General features: G+C 43.2%; 1 protein-coding gene and 1 long non-coding RNA gene across 3 annotated transcripts in view; one reads left to right on the forward strand and one right to left on the reverse strand.

Moving 5' to 3' along the window:
- Window positions 1-19,782, forward strand: part of MBD5 (methyl-CpG binding domain protein 5) — a 48,154-nt gene that overhangs the window by 16,361 nt on the left and 12,011 nt on the right. Inside the window, exons 2-6 of one of the 2 annotated variants that reach the window (XM_075829256.1) lie at window positions 3,659-3,736; window positions 8,025-8,602; window positions 10,404-10,506; window positions 13,865-14,045; window positions 15,046-17,112. In XM_075829256.1, the coding sequence (XP_075685371.1) occupies window positions 8,490-8,602; window positions 10,404-10,506; window positions 13,865-14,045; window positions 15,046-17,112 (2,464 nt within the window). In that variant the 5' untranslated portion in view covers window positions 3,659-3,736; window positions 8,025-8,489. The remainder of the gene's footprint in view (window positions 1-3,658; window positions 3,737-8,024; window positions 8,603-10,403; window positions 10,507-13,864; window positions 14,046-15,045; window positions 17,113-19,782) is intronic. The other variant, XM_075829257.1, reaches the window with a different exon arrangement.
- LOC142655300 (uncharacterized) overlaps window positions 1-19,782 on the reverse strand; it is a 55,488-nt gene that overhangs the window by 1,963 nt on the left and 33,743 nt on the right. The window contains exon 2 of the long non-coding RNA XR_012849470.1: window positions 7,940-8,084. This is a non-coding gene — a long non-coding RNA (uncharacterized LOC142655300). The remainder of the gene's footprint in view (window positions 1-7,939; window positions 8,085-19,782) is intronic.

A 19,782-nucleotide genomic window follows, 5' to 3' on the forward strand; every position in this document is an offset into this window, starting at 1 on the left:
TATTTGAAGCTCCGGCAAACATTTGGTGGAAGTGACGGCTGCTGAAGGGGCATCTCCAGGTTATTAAATTCAAGGGTTCACTTTTTTTCCGTGCACTGTGGATATTTACTCAATCTGTTTAATAAAAGACATGAGTACAACTGTCTGTGTGTTATTTAGTTACATTGTGTTTGTCTATAGTTGTGACTTGTAAAACATGGTCTAATTGTTATCTAAGTAATTATTGCAGTAATCCAGGTAATGCCAAAGCGTTCACTTCAGGGCCTGTTCACATCAGCGTTGCCCTTCTGTTGAGGGGGTCCGTCGGGTTAACCCTTCAACGGAAGGGCGAACGAAACCTTAGCTTCCGTTTCCCTCATCATTGATCTCAATGGTGATGGAAACTTTGCTAATGGTTTCTGTTTGTCACCGTTGTGACAGGGTTCTGTTTTGACGGAACCAATAGCGTAGCCGAAGCTAAGGTTTCAGTTTGCCTTTCTATTGAGGGGTTTACCCGACGGAACCCCTCAAAGTAAAGGCAACGCTGATGTGAACACAGCCTCACTTCTTCTTGCAACTCTATATATTTTTTATTTGCATAAGTTAATAAATTAGATATATCTCGTGTATTAACAACTTATATATATGAGAGAGAGCCAGCCAAGAGTTTTTTGGGGGACCCCCTTTATCTCCCCTACCAGGTATTTCAAAGAAACCTCCCCTCGTATACGTGCAATCCTAAATTTACAAGGTATTGCCAGAAATAAAGCTGATGTATAACCAGTGCACCCGGCAGACAATGAAATCTGCATTTGAGTAGAGCAGCAGAACGCACATTGTATTCTATATTTCAGAGGTGGCAGAGCAGACATTGTAGTTCAGGGGTTGCCATGGTAAGATTACAGTTTTCTTATTACTATTGCAGTGCACATTAGGCGTTGAGGAAAATGCCGTGTTTATTGATGCACAAATTATGACTGGCCCAGATCATTCCATCTCCTGCAAGAAAGCCGTGCGTCCCTCCGTACATGTCCATGTAATGTATAGAGGTGCATGATAGAGGCCGTGTCAGCGCCGGCCAGGTTATACATGTAATAGAACAAGCCGAGAAAACACGGTGGTCTTTTCTGCGTCTCTATAGAGGTTTATAGCATGGTTATGTGTTTTATGCAATATATGCGGAACTTGGATATTAATGAGTCATGTTTTGTGTGTGTGTGTGTGTATATATATGTGTGTGTGTGTATATGTATATATGTATGTAATATACAGTGAAGGAAATAAGTATTTGATCCCTTGCTGATTTTGTAAGTTTGCCCACTGTCAAAGACATGAACAGTCTAGAATTTTTAGGCTAGGTTAATTTTACCAGTGAGAGATAGATTATATTTTAAAAAAAAACAGAAAATTACATTGTCAAAATTATATATATTTATTTGCATTGTGCACAGAGAAATAAGTATTTGATCCCTTTGGCAAACAAGACTTAATACTTGGTGCCAAAACCCTTGTTGGCAAGCACAGCAGTCAGACGTTTTTTGTAGTTGATGATGAGGTTTGCACACATGTTAGATGGAATTTTGGCCCACTCCTCTTTGCAGATCATCTGTAAATCATTAAGATTTCGAGGCTGTCGCTTGGCAACTCGGATCTTCAGCCCCCTCCATAAGTTTTCGATGGGATTAAGGTCTGGAGACTGGCTAGGCCACTCCATGACCTTAATGTGCTTCTTTTTGAGCCACTCCTTTGTTGCCTTGGCTGTATGTTTTGGGTCATTATCGTGCTGGAAGACCCAGCCACGAGCCATTTTTAATGTCCTGGTGGAGGGAAGGAGGTTGTCACTCAGGATTTGACGGTACATGGCTCCATCCATTCTCCCATTGATGCGGTGAAGTAGTCCTGTGCCCTTAGCAGAGAAACACCCCCAAAACATAATGTTTCCACCTCCATGCTTGACAGTGGGGAAGGTGTTCTTTGGGTCATAGGCAGCATTTCTCTTCCTCCAAACACAGCGAGTTGAGTTAATGCCAAAGAGCTCAATTTTAGTCTCATCTGACCACAGCACCTTCTCCCAATCACTCTCAGAATCATCCAGATGTTCATTTGCAAACTTCAGATGGGCCTGTACATGTGCCTTCTTGAGCAGGGGGACCTTGCGGGCACTGCAGGATTTTAATCCATTACGGCGTAATGTGTTACCAATGGTTTTCTTGGTGACTGTGGTCCCAGCTGCCTTGAGATCATTAACAAGTTCCCCCCATGTAGTTTTCGGCTGAGCTCTCACCTTCATCCAGGATCAAGGATACCCCACGAGGTGAGATTTTGCATGGAGCCCCAGATCGATGTCGATTGACAGTCATTTTGTATGTCTTCCAAAGTTCTAGACTGTTCATGTCTTTGACAGTGGGCAAACTTACAAAATCAGCAAGGGATCAAATACTTATTTCCTTCAGTGTGTGTGTGTGTGTGTGTGTGTGTGTGTGTGTGTGTGTGTGTGTGTGTGTGTGTGTATATATATATGTATATATATATCACACACTTTTCTACGAACATCTTGTCCAATTACAGGAATTTGTATTTAGGATGGGACAAAGCTCTCTGCTTTACATATAGTCGGGGGCCGCCCACTGCCAATTGCTTGAAGCCCGGCTGTTGATGTGGAGGAGGGAGGGCACTGCTGTAAACACAGGAGGAAGAGGAGGGGTCACTGCTATTACTTCTGGTAGACGGGGGGAGGGATCACTGTTGTAAACTTAGGGGGATGTCCCTGCTGTGACCACTAGGGGTAAAGGAGTAATTACTGCTGGTTGAAAGAAGGGACACTACTGTGAGCGCATGTGAAATCTACCAAAATTATTTAGAGTATATTTTGTAAAACGGGGATGAGATACCGGAGTGTATGTTTGGTTGAACTTTTCTGCAGACATCCGCAGGATATGTCCAATAGATGCGGGTCCCACCTCTAGGACCCGCACTTATCTCTAGAACGGGGCCCCCTAATCCCCGTTCTACATTTTTTCTTTTCCCTTCCGACCCTCGGCCACTTCCTGGTTATATGGTTGGGAGTTACGGAAACAGCGTAGATCGCTGAGCTACGCTGTTTCCATAAGTCCCATACTAGTGAATGGCAGTTACAGAAACATCGTAGAATGCGAGCTACGCTGTTTCTGTAACTACCATTCAGTTCTATGGGAATTGCGCTGTTTCCGTAATTCGTGGTCGGATATCACACGCTTCAGCCACAACACAGCGGCAGAGCGGGGTTTAGGGGGCCCTGTTCTAGAGGTAGGTGCGTGTCAGAGAGGTGGGACCCGCATCTATCTGACATTTGTGATCTATCCTGTGGATATGTCATAAATGTCCAAGATGGGAAAACCCCTTTAACTGGTTGCCGACACAGGACGAGTATGCTCGTCCTGAGCGGCGAGCACTTCGCGCATTAGGACGAGCATACTCGTCCTGTGTGACAGCCGTCCCTGCGCGCGTCTGTGCGCGCCATCGAGAGCGGGGCAACGGCTGTAATGACGGAATCACTTCAAGTCACTTGGGTCTAAATTGGTCTTAAATGAGCAGTTGAATGTGATAACTGGAGAAGGGGATTGTCATTATTTGGAGGGGGGAGGGGTACTATAGATATCCACATTTAATAATGTATTCATTCAATTATTTTATGTTTCAGAATTTGATGGAGAAATGTGACCTTGATTTCTCGGGAGCGATTTTGAAGATTTTTAGATTTCGTTTCTGGGTAACGCAGGTAGGTTATGATCGGGCCCAAGTCTGTTTATTACTTTTACGGCAGGATTGTTAATGTTGTGAGTGAACAGCCTGCAAGGTTAGTAATGAACCGAACACGGGGGCAGTTTTTTTTAGGGGGACTGTCGTTGTCCTGATGTCACACTCTGTATGTGACACCGAATTATGTTTGTTTCTTCTTAAATTAACACTAAACCTAGAAACGAATGATGGAAGTAAAAAGGAGATAAACTTTGCCTCCTGTGATTTTTAGTCTGCAGAATTTTCTGCATGTTTCTGAAACACTTAGGCCCAGTTCGCACAGTTTTTTGTCGCGGATTTTGATTCGGAAACAGTGTCGGAATCGGTGAAAAAACAAAAACTGCCAAAACCGCCTCCCATTGATTTCCATGGGAGGTGGAGGCGGTTTTTTTTCCCACAGTTCCGCATCTAACCTCCCATTAAAATCAATGGTAGGCAGAAAAAGCGTTCTTCGCGGCACTCAATGGCCGCGGGCGGAAAAAAACGCCTGTGAAAAGCGCGGCAAGACAGTGAAGGAATTTTGAAGCAGGGTTTTTCTGCCTGCAAAATACTCGGTGTGAACAGGGCCTTAGTCTTGTAGAAATCCTGCAGAAAACACAGGGGTTATTATCCTTTATTCTATTTTCAGCTGGTAAATGACAGGGGTGGAGCCTCAGCAAAAGGGCGTGGCTTAATTATACGTGTGTGTGTGTGTGTGTGTGTGTGTGTGTGCGCCACCGCAGATGGGGGGGGGAGGCTCCTGCTTGTTGTCTTACAGCCAGACACAGGGTAGTGAAAGGATGGCGGACATGGCTGATCTCACAGAGAAGAATTCTTTATATATTTCTCTGATCCTATTTTTAAATCATATTGAAAAGAATGCTAAGGCAAAAAGGAGATTAGGGAGGAATTTCTTTTGATAAAGAAAAATTTGTATATATTTCTATGTTCAGTGTTCCTTTAAGGTGCCCAATTCGACCATTTTAGGCTACTTCTGAAAAAGTTACTGCTGGCTATGATAGAAAGGGGTCAGAACACGCAGAACATCTCCGCTTGCTGCATATGGGGCTAAGTAGCCGCAGACCTGTCCACTGCCAAAAGCGCCTACATTGGGCACATGAGCATCAGAACTTGACCATGGAGCAACGGAAGTAGGTTGCCTGGTCTGATGAATCCCGGTTTCTTTTACATCCTGTGGACCGTAAGGTGCCTGTGCGTTGCTTACCTGGGGAAGAGATGGTACCAGGATGCTCTATAGGAAGATAAGTTGGCGAAGGCAGTGTGATTCCCTGGACAATATTCTGCTGGGAAAACCTTGGGTCCTGGCATCCATGTGACTGTGACATGTACCACCTACCTACTTTGCTGCCAACTTCCTCCGATCTCAATTCAAACGAGGATGTGCGGGAAAAACACGTCTGATCTGTGGAGCCCGCTCCTCCCAACATACAGGACTATAAGAATCTGCCGTTACCTCCTTAATCTCAGATCCCACAGGACACTCTCCGAGCTCTTTTGGCGGCACGAGGTGGAATTACACAATATTAGGCAGGTGGTTTTAATGTTATGGCTGAACCGTATATAGGTGTCTCAGAGTATAGCAGCCAAGTAAGGCAACCTCAACAGTGATGTCGCACCTATGATGCAGCTCACTAAGGGTAAGGGTATGTTCACACGCAGTGACCAAAAACGTCTGAAAATACGGAGCTGTTTTCAGGCAAAAACAGCTCCTGATTTTCAGACGTTTTTGTAGCAACTTGCGTTTTTCGCGGCATCTTTTACGGCCGTTTACGGAGCTGTTTTTCAATGGCGTCAATGAAAAACGCCACCAAAAACGTCCCAAGAAGTGACATGCACTTCTTTTTCGAGGGCGTCTTTTTACTAGCCATATTTTGACAGCGACGCGTAAAATGAAACCTTGTGGGAACAGAACATCGTAAAACCCATTGAAAGCAATGGGCAGATGTTTGTAGGCGTAATGGAGCCGGTTTTTCAGGCGTAATTCGAGGCGTAAAACGCCTGAATTACGTCTGAAAACACTGCGTGTGAACATACCCTAAGTTCACAGGTGGCAGATTTGTTGCAGACATGTCCGTACAACTTAATGGGGTTGTTTTCTGCAAACCAACTTTCGATGAATGGAACAGTCAGAAATTTCTCCAACAAATCTGCCGCATGTGAATGTGCCCTTATACTAAACATTTGATATTACTCAAGTCAGTCTCTGGCTCTTCTTACTCTTGAAAGAATAATATCCGCTGTTTAAATGTTGAATCCTCGTCTCTGTTCTTAGTGACAATTCCTTTTCTCCGAGTCTTGTTTGCCGTCCCCATTGTATGAAATGTCATCACTGCGCATATTTTTAGCTCTGTCGTTCCTTATTCTGAGCGGACGCTGTCCTCCCCTCTATCGATGTTTTGTTAGTCCAGCTTGCACTGTGTGATTGCAGACGTGGACTCTACGGATGCCTCGCAATGACCGCACCGTGCCTCTCGTCTTCCGTACAAGCTCTTATTTATTTGACCTATTTTTTTCCCTCTTGCATAATTTCTATAGCAATAAGCAGGATATTTATAGACGGCGGGTGAATGAAACTGACTGAATTTTAACTATTTCCGGCTTTGAGTACTAGGTATAATTTTACACAATGAAATGATGCGGACGTGCACTTGTTGTCAGGGGGATGTCGTCTGATGGGAGCGCAGTGTCATTTTACGTTATTACATATTTATATAGCATTCCTTGCTACATACGTTATTGGCTGACTATGATATTAACACGGGCGGTATATGCGCGTGCCTGAAATTGGAGCGTTTTGTTGTGGCCGACAGCAGCCAATGTGTGTACAGTGCACGATCCTTCATCTGAGGTCTATATACTGTATGGACCAGCGCATGGCATCATAACCAAGCCGTGGGCAACTGAAGGTCCCCAGCAATGCTCAGAACCACCCAACCCTTCTAGCCCTCGTCCCATCATCTTATTTCCATGGGATAAATCTCATTGGAGTGATGTAGAATTCATTCTTGATTTTATTACCAACATGTACAAGTTACGCGTTTCGGAACTGAATTGGTTCCTTCCTCAGGACATACACAGATGCAAATCATGTTACTATTTAAACACATTAAAGGGGTTATTAACATTTGATGGCCTATCATTAGGATAAGCTATCCGTGTTAGATCGGTGGGGATCCGGTTCTCGGCACCCCCCGCCGATCAGTAGTTTGAAGCGGGCGTGGCGCTGGTACTTGCACATGACGTTACATGTTAGCGACTGTGCAAGGTGATGCTCCACTGTCCCGTTCATTTGACAGATGCAACGTTACAAATGTAAAGGCGCGTACAAGTACGAACGGAGCGGAGAACCATGTAAACAATGAAGAGGGTGCAGCGCTCATACCAGTGCCGTAGTCTCTTCACACAGCAGGTGACCCCCACCGATCTAATATTGATGGCCTATACTAAAGCTAGACCATCAATTTTAATAATTTGGATAACCCCTTTAATAACTGCTAAAAACATGGCCAGGGGGGGAAGGATGATGTCGTTAGCATATAATAAAATAATATATGTATACAACAAACTACAATTCACAGATAAATACAGAAGTAGAAGAAGCAGATAATAAAGGTATAGACCAGGGGTCCGCAGCCTTTGGCTCTCCAGCTGTTGTGAAACTACAACTCCCAGCCAATTGTCATCAGGGCATGCTGGGAATTGTAGTTTCACAGCAGCTGAAATGCTGAAGGTTTCTGACCCCTCGTATGACTAATTCGTAACATCCCCATCCCGCTTGTATACAAACTAAAAGTAAAGTTCATGTGGTGACCAGGAAGATGAGACGGCCAGGTTGCTGCCATTGTATAGTATAAATGATACTCGGCTTGATACGGAAGCCTGCTAGGTCCAAAATTAGTAAAAATGCACTGGGGCATATTGAGGGTCTTAGTAACCATGGAAAGGCGTTGACATGATGATGGCGCCTGTTGATGCTTCAACATCTGATCGCAGGTAAATCACTAGGGATTCTATGTAAAGCTACCTGAATATTCGTGGTAGGGGCTGCTGTTGGGCGTCAGGGTTCAAGTGGAGAAGTTTATGGCTTTTCAGGAATACTTGCTCGGTCTAAACTATTGAGGTCGATATCGGGATGTAATAGATCGTCTCAGTGGTCATGGTAACACGGCGTACCAACACTTACCTGTGATGTTGCTGCTAGCGGTAAAGTCTCTTGTAGACCTCTGTCTGTCCATGATGCTAATCTCGTGTGGCTTTTCTTTTTGCAGGTCTACAGCGCTAGATTTGTGGCATCATGGAGTCTCCTGGGCAGAATTGCGATATTTTGGCTACAGGTTGGAAAATAAAGAAAAAGCAGAAAGGACACAACATATAAGTGGATAATCTGTAAGACGTCTCCATCTCGGCCTGTTCAGCTGGACAAACATGACTTGTTCATTACACATGTGTATTTATTATCATACAAGCTGCGGCGCATGGATGGGCTGTACCATTTCATAGCAGGGGGAGACTTTTGCCTTCTGAGAGGTTTCTGCTCCTGTGTGGTATATATGACAGCAATGGCTCATGGAAGCGATGCCCGATTCTTCTAACTTGACCTGAACATTACGTAACCAAATGCACTTTGTGCGGTTTACACAGCTGTGTAGGATTGGTCCTCTCAGAGTCATGAGTACATATGGCACATTGCAGTCCTCTTTCTGTTAATACCTTGGCTGAATCACAATAGGAAAATGAATGGTGGAAAGGTATGTGATGGAGGAGACCATGATGGCGCACTACTGTCCGTGCAGGTTCCAGTGGGATGGCAGCGACGAGTGGACCATAGCGGCGTTTTCTATATTAGGTAAGTGCATAACAATGTTGCAAAAGTGTCTTAAAAAGAGATGACCAATGAGGAAAATAATGTTGAGATCCTTCATTTCATAACGGTTTGGGTAGCAAATAATAAATATATATTTTTTTTGTTATGCTTTGTCCCAATTAAGGGAACATTCCCGGAAAAAATTTGATGGCTCGTTCAGGGGCGGAGCATGACTAAGATTTAAAGCGAACCAAATCAAGAACCCCTATGTCATGCTTCACCCCCAATGGTTTATAGTGGGGTGTAATAACTCGTCACACTGTGTAGGTGGCTGTAAATGCAAAAATTGAAATCTGAAGGGGGTGTCCATATTATCTAAAGATAATTCACAGAAAGAAACAAGTTGAAAACAAAGTTCTAGATTAAAAATATAACGTATAGAGACTATACCAAGTCCACATATCACCACTAAAGCTGGCCAAATGCTAGAGATTTCAGAAAGACGTTTTCTTAACTACATGGTTGGATCTCTGACGTGATCTGTGGCCTGGTCTGGGCTTCAATTGATGGGATGAAGATCTGTTGTTTGGCATGAACGACTTTCCAAGACATTCGAAAATGACCAAAAGGGCAGAACAACTTGTCCACAGATATCTGTCTTTGTTCGGCATCTGTCACGAGAAAGCGTTGTCAGAAAATGGTCTAAATTGGTCTTTTTGACCGTCGGCTTTAGAGGGAACAGCCAGAGACTAGTAGCCCTAACCCAGTGTGTGTGGTGCAGGGAGACTGACTGGTGGCCTGGGACCTATGACCAATATTACACATGCTGGGGTGGTTGTTGTTTTTGTGTACACCTTTTGAAAGTTGTTTTTTTTTGTTTGTTTTCTTTTAAAATAAAAATGGGTGTGTTTGGTGCAAGTTTAATTTCTTTTTTTCGTTTTTATTAAAAATTATTTTAACTTTTTGAGATACAGCTGCTTTGCATCCTTTATACAGACCAGCTTTATCGTTAGCGAAGACCTAAACCATTCAGGTCCGCGGAACTGGCGGGTCCAGTGACAGCGGGTCCTGCCTGTCTCTGACACGCAGGATCGAGCGGTTACCAATCACATCTTATAAACTGACGTGATGGATAACAGGTGGTTCCTGCGTGCCAGAGACCAGCAGGACCCGCTGTCACTGGACCCGTCAGTCTCGTGGACCTGACTGGTACAGGATTTAGCGTAAGATAAAGCTGCTCTGTATACAGAATACAAAGCGGCTGTATCTCAAAAAGTAAAAATAATTTTTAATAAAAACTAAATTTGAAAGTTGCACCAAGCGCTGTCTTTTTTTTCATTAAAAAAAATGAATCACTTTAGGTTTACATAGCCTTTAAGCCCAAAGTAGGAGGGGGCTTAATGGGGGAAGCATAGCCAAAATCTTACAGTAGAAGTGATATTTCGTTTTGCATATATATATATTCTAGAATTAATGTTCATTACGAATATTTTATCTCTATAGACTTTAAAGGGGCATTCTGGTTTAGAAAAAAAACATTAGATCGCTGGGGTTGTCGGCTGCAGGAAACCCTGTGATCAGCCTATTTTTAGTCCCTCTAACAAAAAAGGAACCATCCAAAGCAGACAACCCCTTTTTAAAACTGGCACCTGGATATGCCCAGTCCTGGTCCGTAGGACTTGATTAATGATATAATTTGCTGCACTGGCACATCAAGCTGGTAGAATTCTCTGTGGTCTGCTGCTGGTACATATTGTAGATTTTCTCTTTGGGTTAGACAATATAACCTATTTTCACCAGCATAAATCAACTGCCTCTTTAATGTTTTTTCTTTGGTCTGCAGCCCAAGCGGATCCCATCTGTCATGTTTGGACCAGGTCAAAAATTATCTTCTCACGGATGGAACTTGCAAGTGTGGCCTGGAATGCCCTCTGATCCTACCGAAGGTATCATTACATAAATATATGATGTATTCTGAACCGCCTTAGTTTTCTCTATATACGGCTAAAACGGTTTTGTTTACAGAAAGAATTTTTAAAAAATCGCCGTGTTTTGACGTTTTTCTTAGGTTGTTTTTATAAAAAAATATATGTGTGTGTGTGTGTATGTATATATATATATATATATATATATACTAGTCCTCAATGAATTATATCATAAAAAAGTGAATTTATTTCAGTAGTTCAATTCAAAAAGTGAAACTCCTATTATATAGATTCATTACACTCAGAGTGAACTATTTCCAGCATTTTTTTTCTTCTAATGTTGATGATTATGGGTAACCGTTAATAAAAAAAAACAAAATTTAGTTTCTCCAAAAATTAGAATATTATATAAGCCCAATTTCAAAAATAATTTTTAATACCAAAATGTTGTACTACTGAAAATTATGTCCAGTATCTGCCCTCAATACTTGGTCGGGGCTCCTTTTGCATGAATTACTGCATCAATGCAGCGTGGCATGGAGGTGATCAGCCTGTGGCACTGCTGAGGTGTTATCAATGCGGCGTGGCATGGAGGCGATCAGCTTGTGGCACTCCTGAGGTGTTATGAATGCGGCGTGGCATGGAGGCGATCAGCCTGTGGCACTGCTGAGATGTTATCAATGCAGGGTGGCATAGAGGCGATCAGCCTGTGGCACTGCTGAGGTGGTATCAATGCGGAGTGGCATGGGGGCGATCAGCCTGTGGCACTGCTGAGGGGTTATCAATGCGGCGTGGCATGGAGGCGATCAGCCTGTGGCACTGCTGAGGTGTTATGGAAGCCCAGGTTGCTTTTATACCGGCCTTCAGCTGGCCTGCATTGTTGGGTCTGGTGTCTCATCTTCCTCTTGACAATACCCGGTAGATTCTCTATGGGGTTTAGCTCGTGCGAGTTTGCTGGCGAATCAAGCGCAGTGATACTGTGGTTATTACACCAGGTATTGGTACTTTTGGCAGTGTGGGCAGGTGCCAAGTCCTGCTGGAAAATGAAATCAGAATCTCCATAAGCGCAGCGTATACCAGGAAATTTTCCAGCACTTCATGCTTCCCTCTGCTGACAAGCTTTATGGAGATGCCGATTTCATTTTCCAGCAGGACTTGGCACCTGCCCACACTGCCAAAAATACCAATACCTGGTGTAATAACCACAGTATCACTGTGCTTGATTGGCCAGCAAACTCGCCCGACCTAAACCCAAAAGAGAATCTATAGGGTATTGTCAAGAGGAAGATGAGACACCAGACCCAACAATGCAGACGAGCTGAAGGCCGGTATAAAAGCAACCTGGGCCTCCATAACACCTCAGCAGTGCCACAGGCTGATCACCCCCATGCCAACCCGCATTGATAACACCTCAGCAGCGCCACAGGCTGATCGCCTCCATGCCAACCCGCATTGATAACACCTCAGCAGTGCCACAGGCTGATCGCCTCCATTCCACGCCACATTGATAACACCTCAGCAGTGCCACAGGCTGATCGCCTCCATGCCACGCCACATTGATGCTGTAATTCATGCAAAAGGAGCACCGACCAAGTATTGAGGGCAGATACTGTCGATACTTTCCAGTAGGCCAACATTTCGGTATTAAAAATCATTTTTGAAATTGGGCTCATATAATATTCACATTTTCTGAGATACTAAATATTAGGTTTTCATTAACTGTTACCATAATCATCAACATTAGAAGAAAAATATGCTGAAATAGATCCCTCTGAGTGTAATGAACCTATATAATATGAGTTTAACATTTCTAATTGAATTACTGAAATAAATTAACTTTTTGATATTCTAATTAATTGAGAAGGACTAATATATATATATATATATATATATATATATATGTGTGTGTATGTTTGATAGATGGAGGTCCCGACTCACTTATTTTCAGAACGGGGGCACTGGGCCTCTATCTAGCCTGAGCAGATGGCTGCCGCACCCAGGTGGGTAATGAATGTAGAGGTGGCCTGTAAATGTTAAAAGGGGTTTTCTGGGACTTTGCTAATACTGGCCTATCCTCAGGAGAGACCATTGATATCAGATCGGTGGTCATCCGACTCCCTGCCCTCCCACTGATCAGCTGACTGAAGGGGTTTGGGACACTTGACGACTACTGCGTTCCCTTATTTATTTACCAGGCACAGCTCCATATATTTGGTAGTGGCTGTGCCTGGTATTACAGCTCCGTCCCATTTACTTGAATGGGACTGAGCTGCAGTACTTGGGGCAACCGCTACAAAATGTACAGCACTGTGCATTGTAATTTGTAAACCATAACGACCAAGCAGCACTGACCGGAGTGCCACAAACCCTTTACTCAGCTGATTCGTGGGAGTGCCACCCCCACCGATCGAAATTAATGATCTATCTTTAGGATAGGCCATCAAAATCAGAAGTCCCAGAAAACCCCTTTAGGTTGGGAATACCCCTTTAATCACTTTGCTTCAATGACATTATTGACTGCTTGACTTTGCTGTTGTATATAACATACATTTTCTGTATTTTCAAGTCAGAAACATAAAAATTCTTATGTATCAGTAAAATTGGAAAATAAGCACATTATCCACCACTCTACTCTGTACTATAGCTAAAACGTATGTTCACCAATATATAATAATTATATTCTGCATAAAGAGTTGAGTAACTTTATAAATACGTTACTTGTCTTGTGCTGATCCTGAGTTACAGCCTTATATTATGCTCTAGAGCTGCGTTTACAGTTCTGCAGGTTGCCATTGGAAACTGTCAACAAGGTTGTTGTCGGACACACCCCCTAACTGCTTAGTTGAGTAACTATAGTGCAATGAGTTTTAGTTTTGCCACATCTGAGTACTTTACATATCCTAGTGAAGTCTGCAAAATTCTGAAAGCAGCTCTGGGCTTACAATACAGACTGTCATCTGGGATCAATACAAGACTATTAATTGTGGTACATGAAATTGCATAAAAATCCCAGCTATTGCTTAATATGAGAACCAAAAGGAGAATTTAATAGGGTTTGTTATTATTTCTAGAAAAATACATGGTAATGTCCAGCATTTTACTACGCGGTATTATAAACCTTTTACCTTAAAGGGTCCTACACTTTGAAGAACCTGGAATCGGGGCAGGTTCAAATCCCTCACATGCACCGCACAGATCGCTGGGTGGGATCCGGAGTCAGTAGGGTATCGGCTCACGCCCTACCATCCACTGGTCCATTCCTGAAAATGCTTAGAACTGGAGTTTACCCCAGCGCTCCAAATCCATTGTGTATCATTTGTGAATGTCTGTGCGTTTTGTAGATTTGTATTGTGTGATGTGACTTTTCGCTGTTTTTTAGGTGTTTAATTTTGACCCTGGAGCTGCTGTAAAACAAAGGACCACAGAGGATGTCAAAGCAGACGAGGACGTGACTAAGCTGTGCATCCACAAGCGCAAGATCATCGCTGTGGCCACTCTACACAGGAGCATGGAGGCCCCCCACCCTTCACTGGTGTTAACAAGTCCTGGGGGAGGAACAAGTATGTGGAAATCTGGTTTATTTAGCTTAGCGAGGATAATGGTATTTTTCATTCCTATAAAGTGATTTTTTTGGGAGTTAAAAAAACAAAGCGGTGACTATAGGATTAAACTGAGGAGGGCGACAAAGCATCGGTGCTATATTGTTTCAGTACATAAACAAAAGCAGGAGTACTAGGAGTATCTTCTAGAACTGCTTCTTTAAAAATTAAAAAATAAAAAAAAATCCACAAGTAAACGCAAAAAAATAGTTTCTGCGTGCGGTTTTTGCTTTTTGTGTAATCACGCTATTAATGGATTAAAAAAACAAAAACCTGTGTGTTAAACAAAGATATATAAAACATTGACTTATATAAAATAAAAAGACAGAGGGGCTCTCATGCAGTTTCTGTGTTTTTGTATGGTTGCTGGACGCCTCTTGAAAACCTTATATTTTACTATGTGGTAAAGTTTTTTTATAGGGTAAACTCCATACATATCATTAAAATTGTGATGTCTGATAACTGAGTAGAATAAGTGATTAGCATCACGCGCGTCAAGGCCCTATTACATCGGTCGGTGCAGCGAGCGCCGATTAACGAGACTGCTCATTGATCGTCGCTCGCTTGCTCCTGTCACAAGAAGCTATGGATGGGGACGAGCGCTCGTTACACCGATCTCTCGTCCCTATACATTATTTTCATGTCGGCAGCTCGTCTCCCTGTTTACACACCAAGATGTGCTGCCGACAACGATAATATTTAACTTTTTTAAAACGATCCAATCAGCAGATGTACAAGCATTTGCTCGTTCATCTGCTGATCTCTGCCCTGTTTACACAGGACAATTATCGGCAACGAGCGTTATATGAAGGATCGTTTGCCCAATAATTGCCCAGTTTAAAACCCCCTTTACTTACAGGACTGATGTGGAGTGTAGGGGGTTTATAGTTTATTGGTTATTGCACTAAATTCTTTATTGTTGTATTCTATGCATACTATGTTTTTTGTTTTTTTTGTTCAGATTCTGCTCCTGTCGTGTCAACCCGCGCAGCGACCCCGCGCTCCATGAGAAATAAATTACTCGAGGGCGTTGTTAATTCTGTGCTGCCAGAATGTAAAAATCCATTTAAGTCGATGGTTAAAGAACATGCGGGTTGTCAGCCGCATGACCTTCATCCTGCTTATCTACAACAGAGGTTAGGTGGCGGCGAGCATGGACAGAAATCACCGTTTCGTGGGGGACATGGCAGCATGACAAGTCCAGCCTCATCTGGATCCCTAATTTACGGTGATGGATCTGCATCTCCAAGGACCGACCCATTGGGAAGCCCTGATGCATTTACAAGGAACAATATCAACTATCATGCTCCACCCCATTCCAGTCCCATTCATGTCAACAGGACTCCCATGTCTCCGCAATCCATCATGTTGCACGGATCCCCGGTGCAGCAATCCTGCGCTATGGCTGGTAGGACACATTTACCTTTGTCTCCAACATTTGCCAGTCCAGCGTTAAAGAAAACAATCTGCAATTATCCACTCAACATGGATATGTCACGTGCAATCTTTCATCATAAACAAGCACCCGGTCCTCCACTACCCCTGCCCCCTCCTCCACCTCCTCCACCACTTTGTGCTCTTCAGAAAAAGCTATTAACATCTTCAGAGAAAGATCCACTTGGTATTCTTGACCCCATCCCCAGCAAACCGGTTCTCCAAAACCCTGTAATGAACACCACCACATTTCATCCAAATGTTCACGCTCAGGTACCTGTGATGAATGTAAACATGCCACCTGCCGTCGTTCCTTTGCCAAGTAATCTTCCTTTGCCAACCGTCAAACCTGGTCACATGAATCATGGCAATCATGGTCAAAGAGTGCAACACCCGGCGTCAACATCCTTATCCCCTTCACCAGTCACATCCCCAGCTCACACAATGCCACCTGGTATAGGAAGGATCGAGGCATCACCCCAAAGATCACGTTCTTCCTCCACGTCATCTGATCATGGAAACTTCATGCTGCCTCCCCTGGGAACTCCACCTAACTGTATTGGCCTCAAACTCCCGCCACGTTCTCCAAGACCCAATATGGGCTCTCCAAGACCATCCATGCCATCAAGCCCCTCAACGAAGCCTGATGGACATCACCAGTACAAAGATATCCACAATCCATTAATAGCTGGAATGAGCAACGTATTAAACCCCCCCAACAACACTGTTTTCTCCCCCTCTTCGGCTGGTAATGCTCCTGTTAAAGGTCAGACAGGATTGCTTGGGATGCCTTTAAATCAGATCTTGAACCAGCATAATGCTGCCTCTTTCCCAGCGAGCAGTTTACTTTCAGCAGCAGCCAAAGCACAGCTAGCAAATCAAAATAAAATTGCTGGTAATAATAGTTCCGGATCTGCCGTCAGCTGCGGCAGCAATGAAGGAAATAGCACTTTACCCACGATGTTCCCCCCAGCCTCCAACGTACTACTACCACCACCACCACCGACAGAGGGGCAGAGTGGCCGGGCAGCTCTGAGGGATAAGTTGATGTCCCAGCAGAAGGACTTAAGAAAAAGAAAACAACCCGCGTCGACAGCCGTCAATCTTAAGCCGCCATCCATGGATCATTCCAGTCTACAAAAAATAGGAGCGGATCTGATGCGGAAACCAGGGCAAAATTCATTTCCGATGAACTCAATGTCTCAACTTCTCCAAACGATGAGTTGTCAGAACAACCACATGAACAGCAATAGTACCATTCCCGACTCAAACATGAGTTTGCCTTGCTCTGCCAACCAGCTGGGTTATAATGACAACAGCCTGAACGCCACTAATCTCCATAATTCACTGGCACTTAACATACCAATTAGAAGGGAGGGCGTCCCCTGCCATAACCCAAACAATAACTTTGTTCATGGCAACAACCCAGTTCCTAACGCTCATCTCACTGGACTCATCAATCAGAAGCAAAGCAGTAGTGGTTACGGGATGTTAACCCATCCAGGGAACCAGTTACATCTCAACCCGTGCCAGCCAAGAATGCAGACCTCTATACCAATGATCCCCAACAACATTGGTAACAGTCCGGATTCAGGTATGCTCTTCACCTGAGCTTTTCTATGTGTTTTGTGAATGCCTGCCTATAATAATTATATATCTACATTTTTTTATTTCCTTAATTTTGAGTTGTTTTTGTAGCGTAAAATTAAAATGGCAATTACCACTTGTTGTCATTTGTTTTAAGCCACCACCTTAACCTCTTCCCACAAAATGACTTCCCAGGTACATTATATTTCAGGGGATGATGTATGGAGCGCGCTCCATACTCAGCGGGTGTCAGCTGTGTTTTACAGCTGACACCCGGGACTAATTGCCAGGAACAACGATGGCGCTGTTCCTGGCTGTTTAACCCCCCAAATGCTGCGGTCAATCACAACAGCTCATTGCCCTCAAATGCTGCTACCTCCGACAGCTCATTGCCGCCCCCCCCCGCAATGAGATCGGGGGGGTGACGATGGTTGTCATGGCAGCCCAGGGGTCTAATGAAGGTCCCCAGGACTGCCTTCACTCTGCCTCTGCTAAGCCGTTCTTGTGGCAGGGCTTAACAGAAGCCTGTAAAAAGTACTATATACTGCAATACGTCAGTATTGCACCAGCGATACAATCGCCGGTGCAATACGTCAGTATTGCACCAGCGATACAATCGCCGGTTCAAGTCCCGATCACTGGGTCAAATCTCCTAGAGGGACTAATGAAATGTGGAAAAAAAAAAGTGAAATAAAGTTTTAAGTAATGAAAAAAAATAAAAGTATTCAAAGTTAAAAAAAAAAACAAGACATTTTTCCTCTAAAGTAATGTAAAAAATGAAAAAAGAAAGAAAACAAAATTGGGATAGCTGCGTCCGTAAAAGTCTGAATTATTACAATATAGCGTTATTTAACGTCCACGGTGAACGACGTAAAAAAATAAAACATTTAAAACTCCTAAGTCGCAGTTTTTTTTTTGGTCAACTTCGCTCTCAAAATGTAATAAAAAGTGATTTAAAATAGTATGTACCAAAAAATGACGATAAAAACTACAGCTCGTTCCGTAAAAAATAAGCCCTCACACCGCTCAATCCACGGAAAAATAAGAAAGTTACGGCTCTCAGAATGTGGTGAAACAAAACCATTTTATTTTTTTAAACAATAAGTTGTTTTTTAAAAGTAGTAAAATATTTTAAAAAACTACATAAATTTGGTATCACTGTAATCGTATTGAGCCGCAGAATAAAGTCAAGTTATCGTTTTTACCGCACGGTGAAAGCCGTAAAAATGAAACCCAAAAAACTATGGAGGAATCGCAGTTTTTTCCAATTTCAGCCCGCAAATAATTTTTTTTCCGTTTCCCAGTCCATTATATGGTACTTTAAATGCTACCAATAGAAACTACCACTCCTCCTGCAAAAAAAATAAGCCCTCACACCGCTCTATTGATGGAAAAATTAGAGCGTTATGGCTCTTGGAGGGCGGGGAGGGAAAAACGAAAATCAAAAATTTAAGAAATGCTTAGTCCTGAAGGGGTTAACTTTCTCAAGACAAGTTTTACCTCTACCGGGTCTGTGTATTTGATCCAGCAGAAGGAAAGAAAACACCCTAGTTGTGGACAATATTGCCCCCAGGGGGGGTAAAAACTAAATTGAATCCTTGGATCAAACTAAAGGTTCTATTATACGGTACGATATAGGCCGATCGAGGCAGCTCATCTCCTCCTTTCACAGGAGCTACGATCAGTAATGTATCGGGGACAAGCGATCATTACTACGATCGATCATCCCCAGGCACTTCCATCATGTCGGCAGCACATCTTTCTGTTTACACAGGGAAATGTGCTACCTACAGCGATCATATCTTGTGCTGCAAAAACTAGACAATCGGCCGATTTTAAATTTAAGCTGCATTAATCACAACAAATCATAGAAAAATCGTGCCGCTAGCCCAACAAATAACATTATGCTAAAAGTGACTAAAATATTTTGGTGCAATTTCTCACCATTTTCATGACCACTGCTTGCTGTCAGTGTATTTGTGGAAGGAGCTCTGATACCTTTTAAGGTGGGCGTTCTTTACATAAAACTGGATACCCTTGTAATATGATCTGTGAGAATGTGTTTAGATTTGCTGTGCGTAAATGAGCCCGTCTCCGGGATCAACATCTGACGGCGTCTCCCCAGCCTAAGATAACTGATAGTACAGCAGAGCTTACTGTATACTGTTATACACTGGACCGAGTAATAACTCTGTATGCCGTAAGCTCCCCCTAGTGGTGACTGTAGGTAGCCAGAATTTTATGTTTTAAATCTGTTTATGCAGCAGAGCTGAAAAAAAATTACCTGAGTGCCTTTGGCTCCTAAGTCCGAAAATTGCTTTTTGTTCGCCTACGTGAGCATTTTAGTCGTTTCGAGGAGCCCTGTCCTATAGCATAGGTTGGTTTTTCCTACATCGGATTACTGTACAGTGCCGGCAGCAAAGACTCTCTAAAATACATATCACCAGAGTAAACTGACATGACTGAGCGTAGCATGAAAATGTGCCTATCTGGAATGCTGAGTTGAGGTTTCAACTCTGAACCCTGTAGAATTGTGAATGCAGCTCTGGAGTATAATAGAGGCTGTAACTCTGGGGCAGTACGAGAGAAGTTATGTAATGTTTTTGCAAAGTTACTCAACTTTTTATGAACCATTCAGGCATTTTAAAAAGCCAATTCGATTTGGTCAACTTCTTAA

Source organism: Rhinoderma darwinii, chromosome 6, assembly GCF_050947455.1.
Source record: "Rhinoderma darwinii isolate aRhiDar2 chromosome 6, aRhiDar2.hap1, whole genome shotgun sequence".
NCBI lineage: Eukaryota > Metazoa > Chordata > Amphibia > Anura > Rhinodermatidae > Rhinoderma > Rhinoderma darwinii.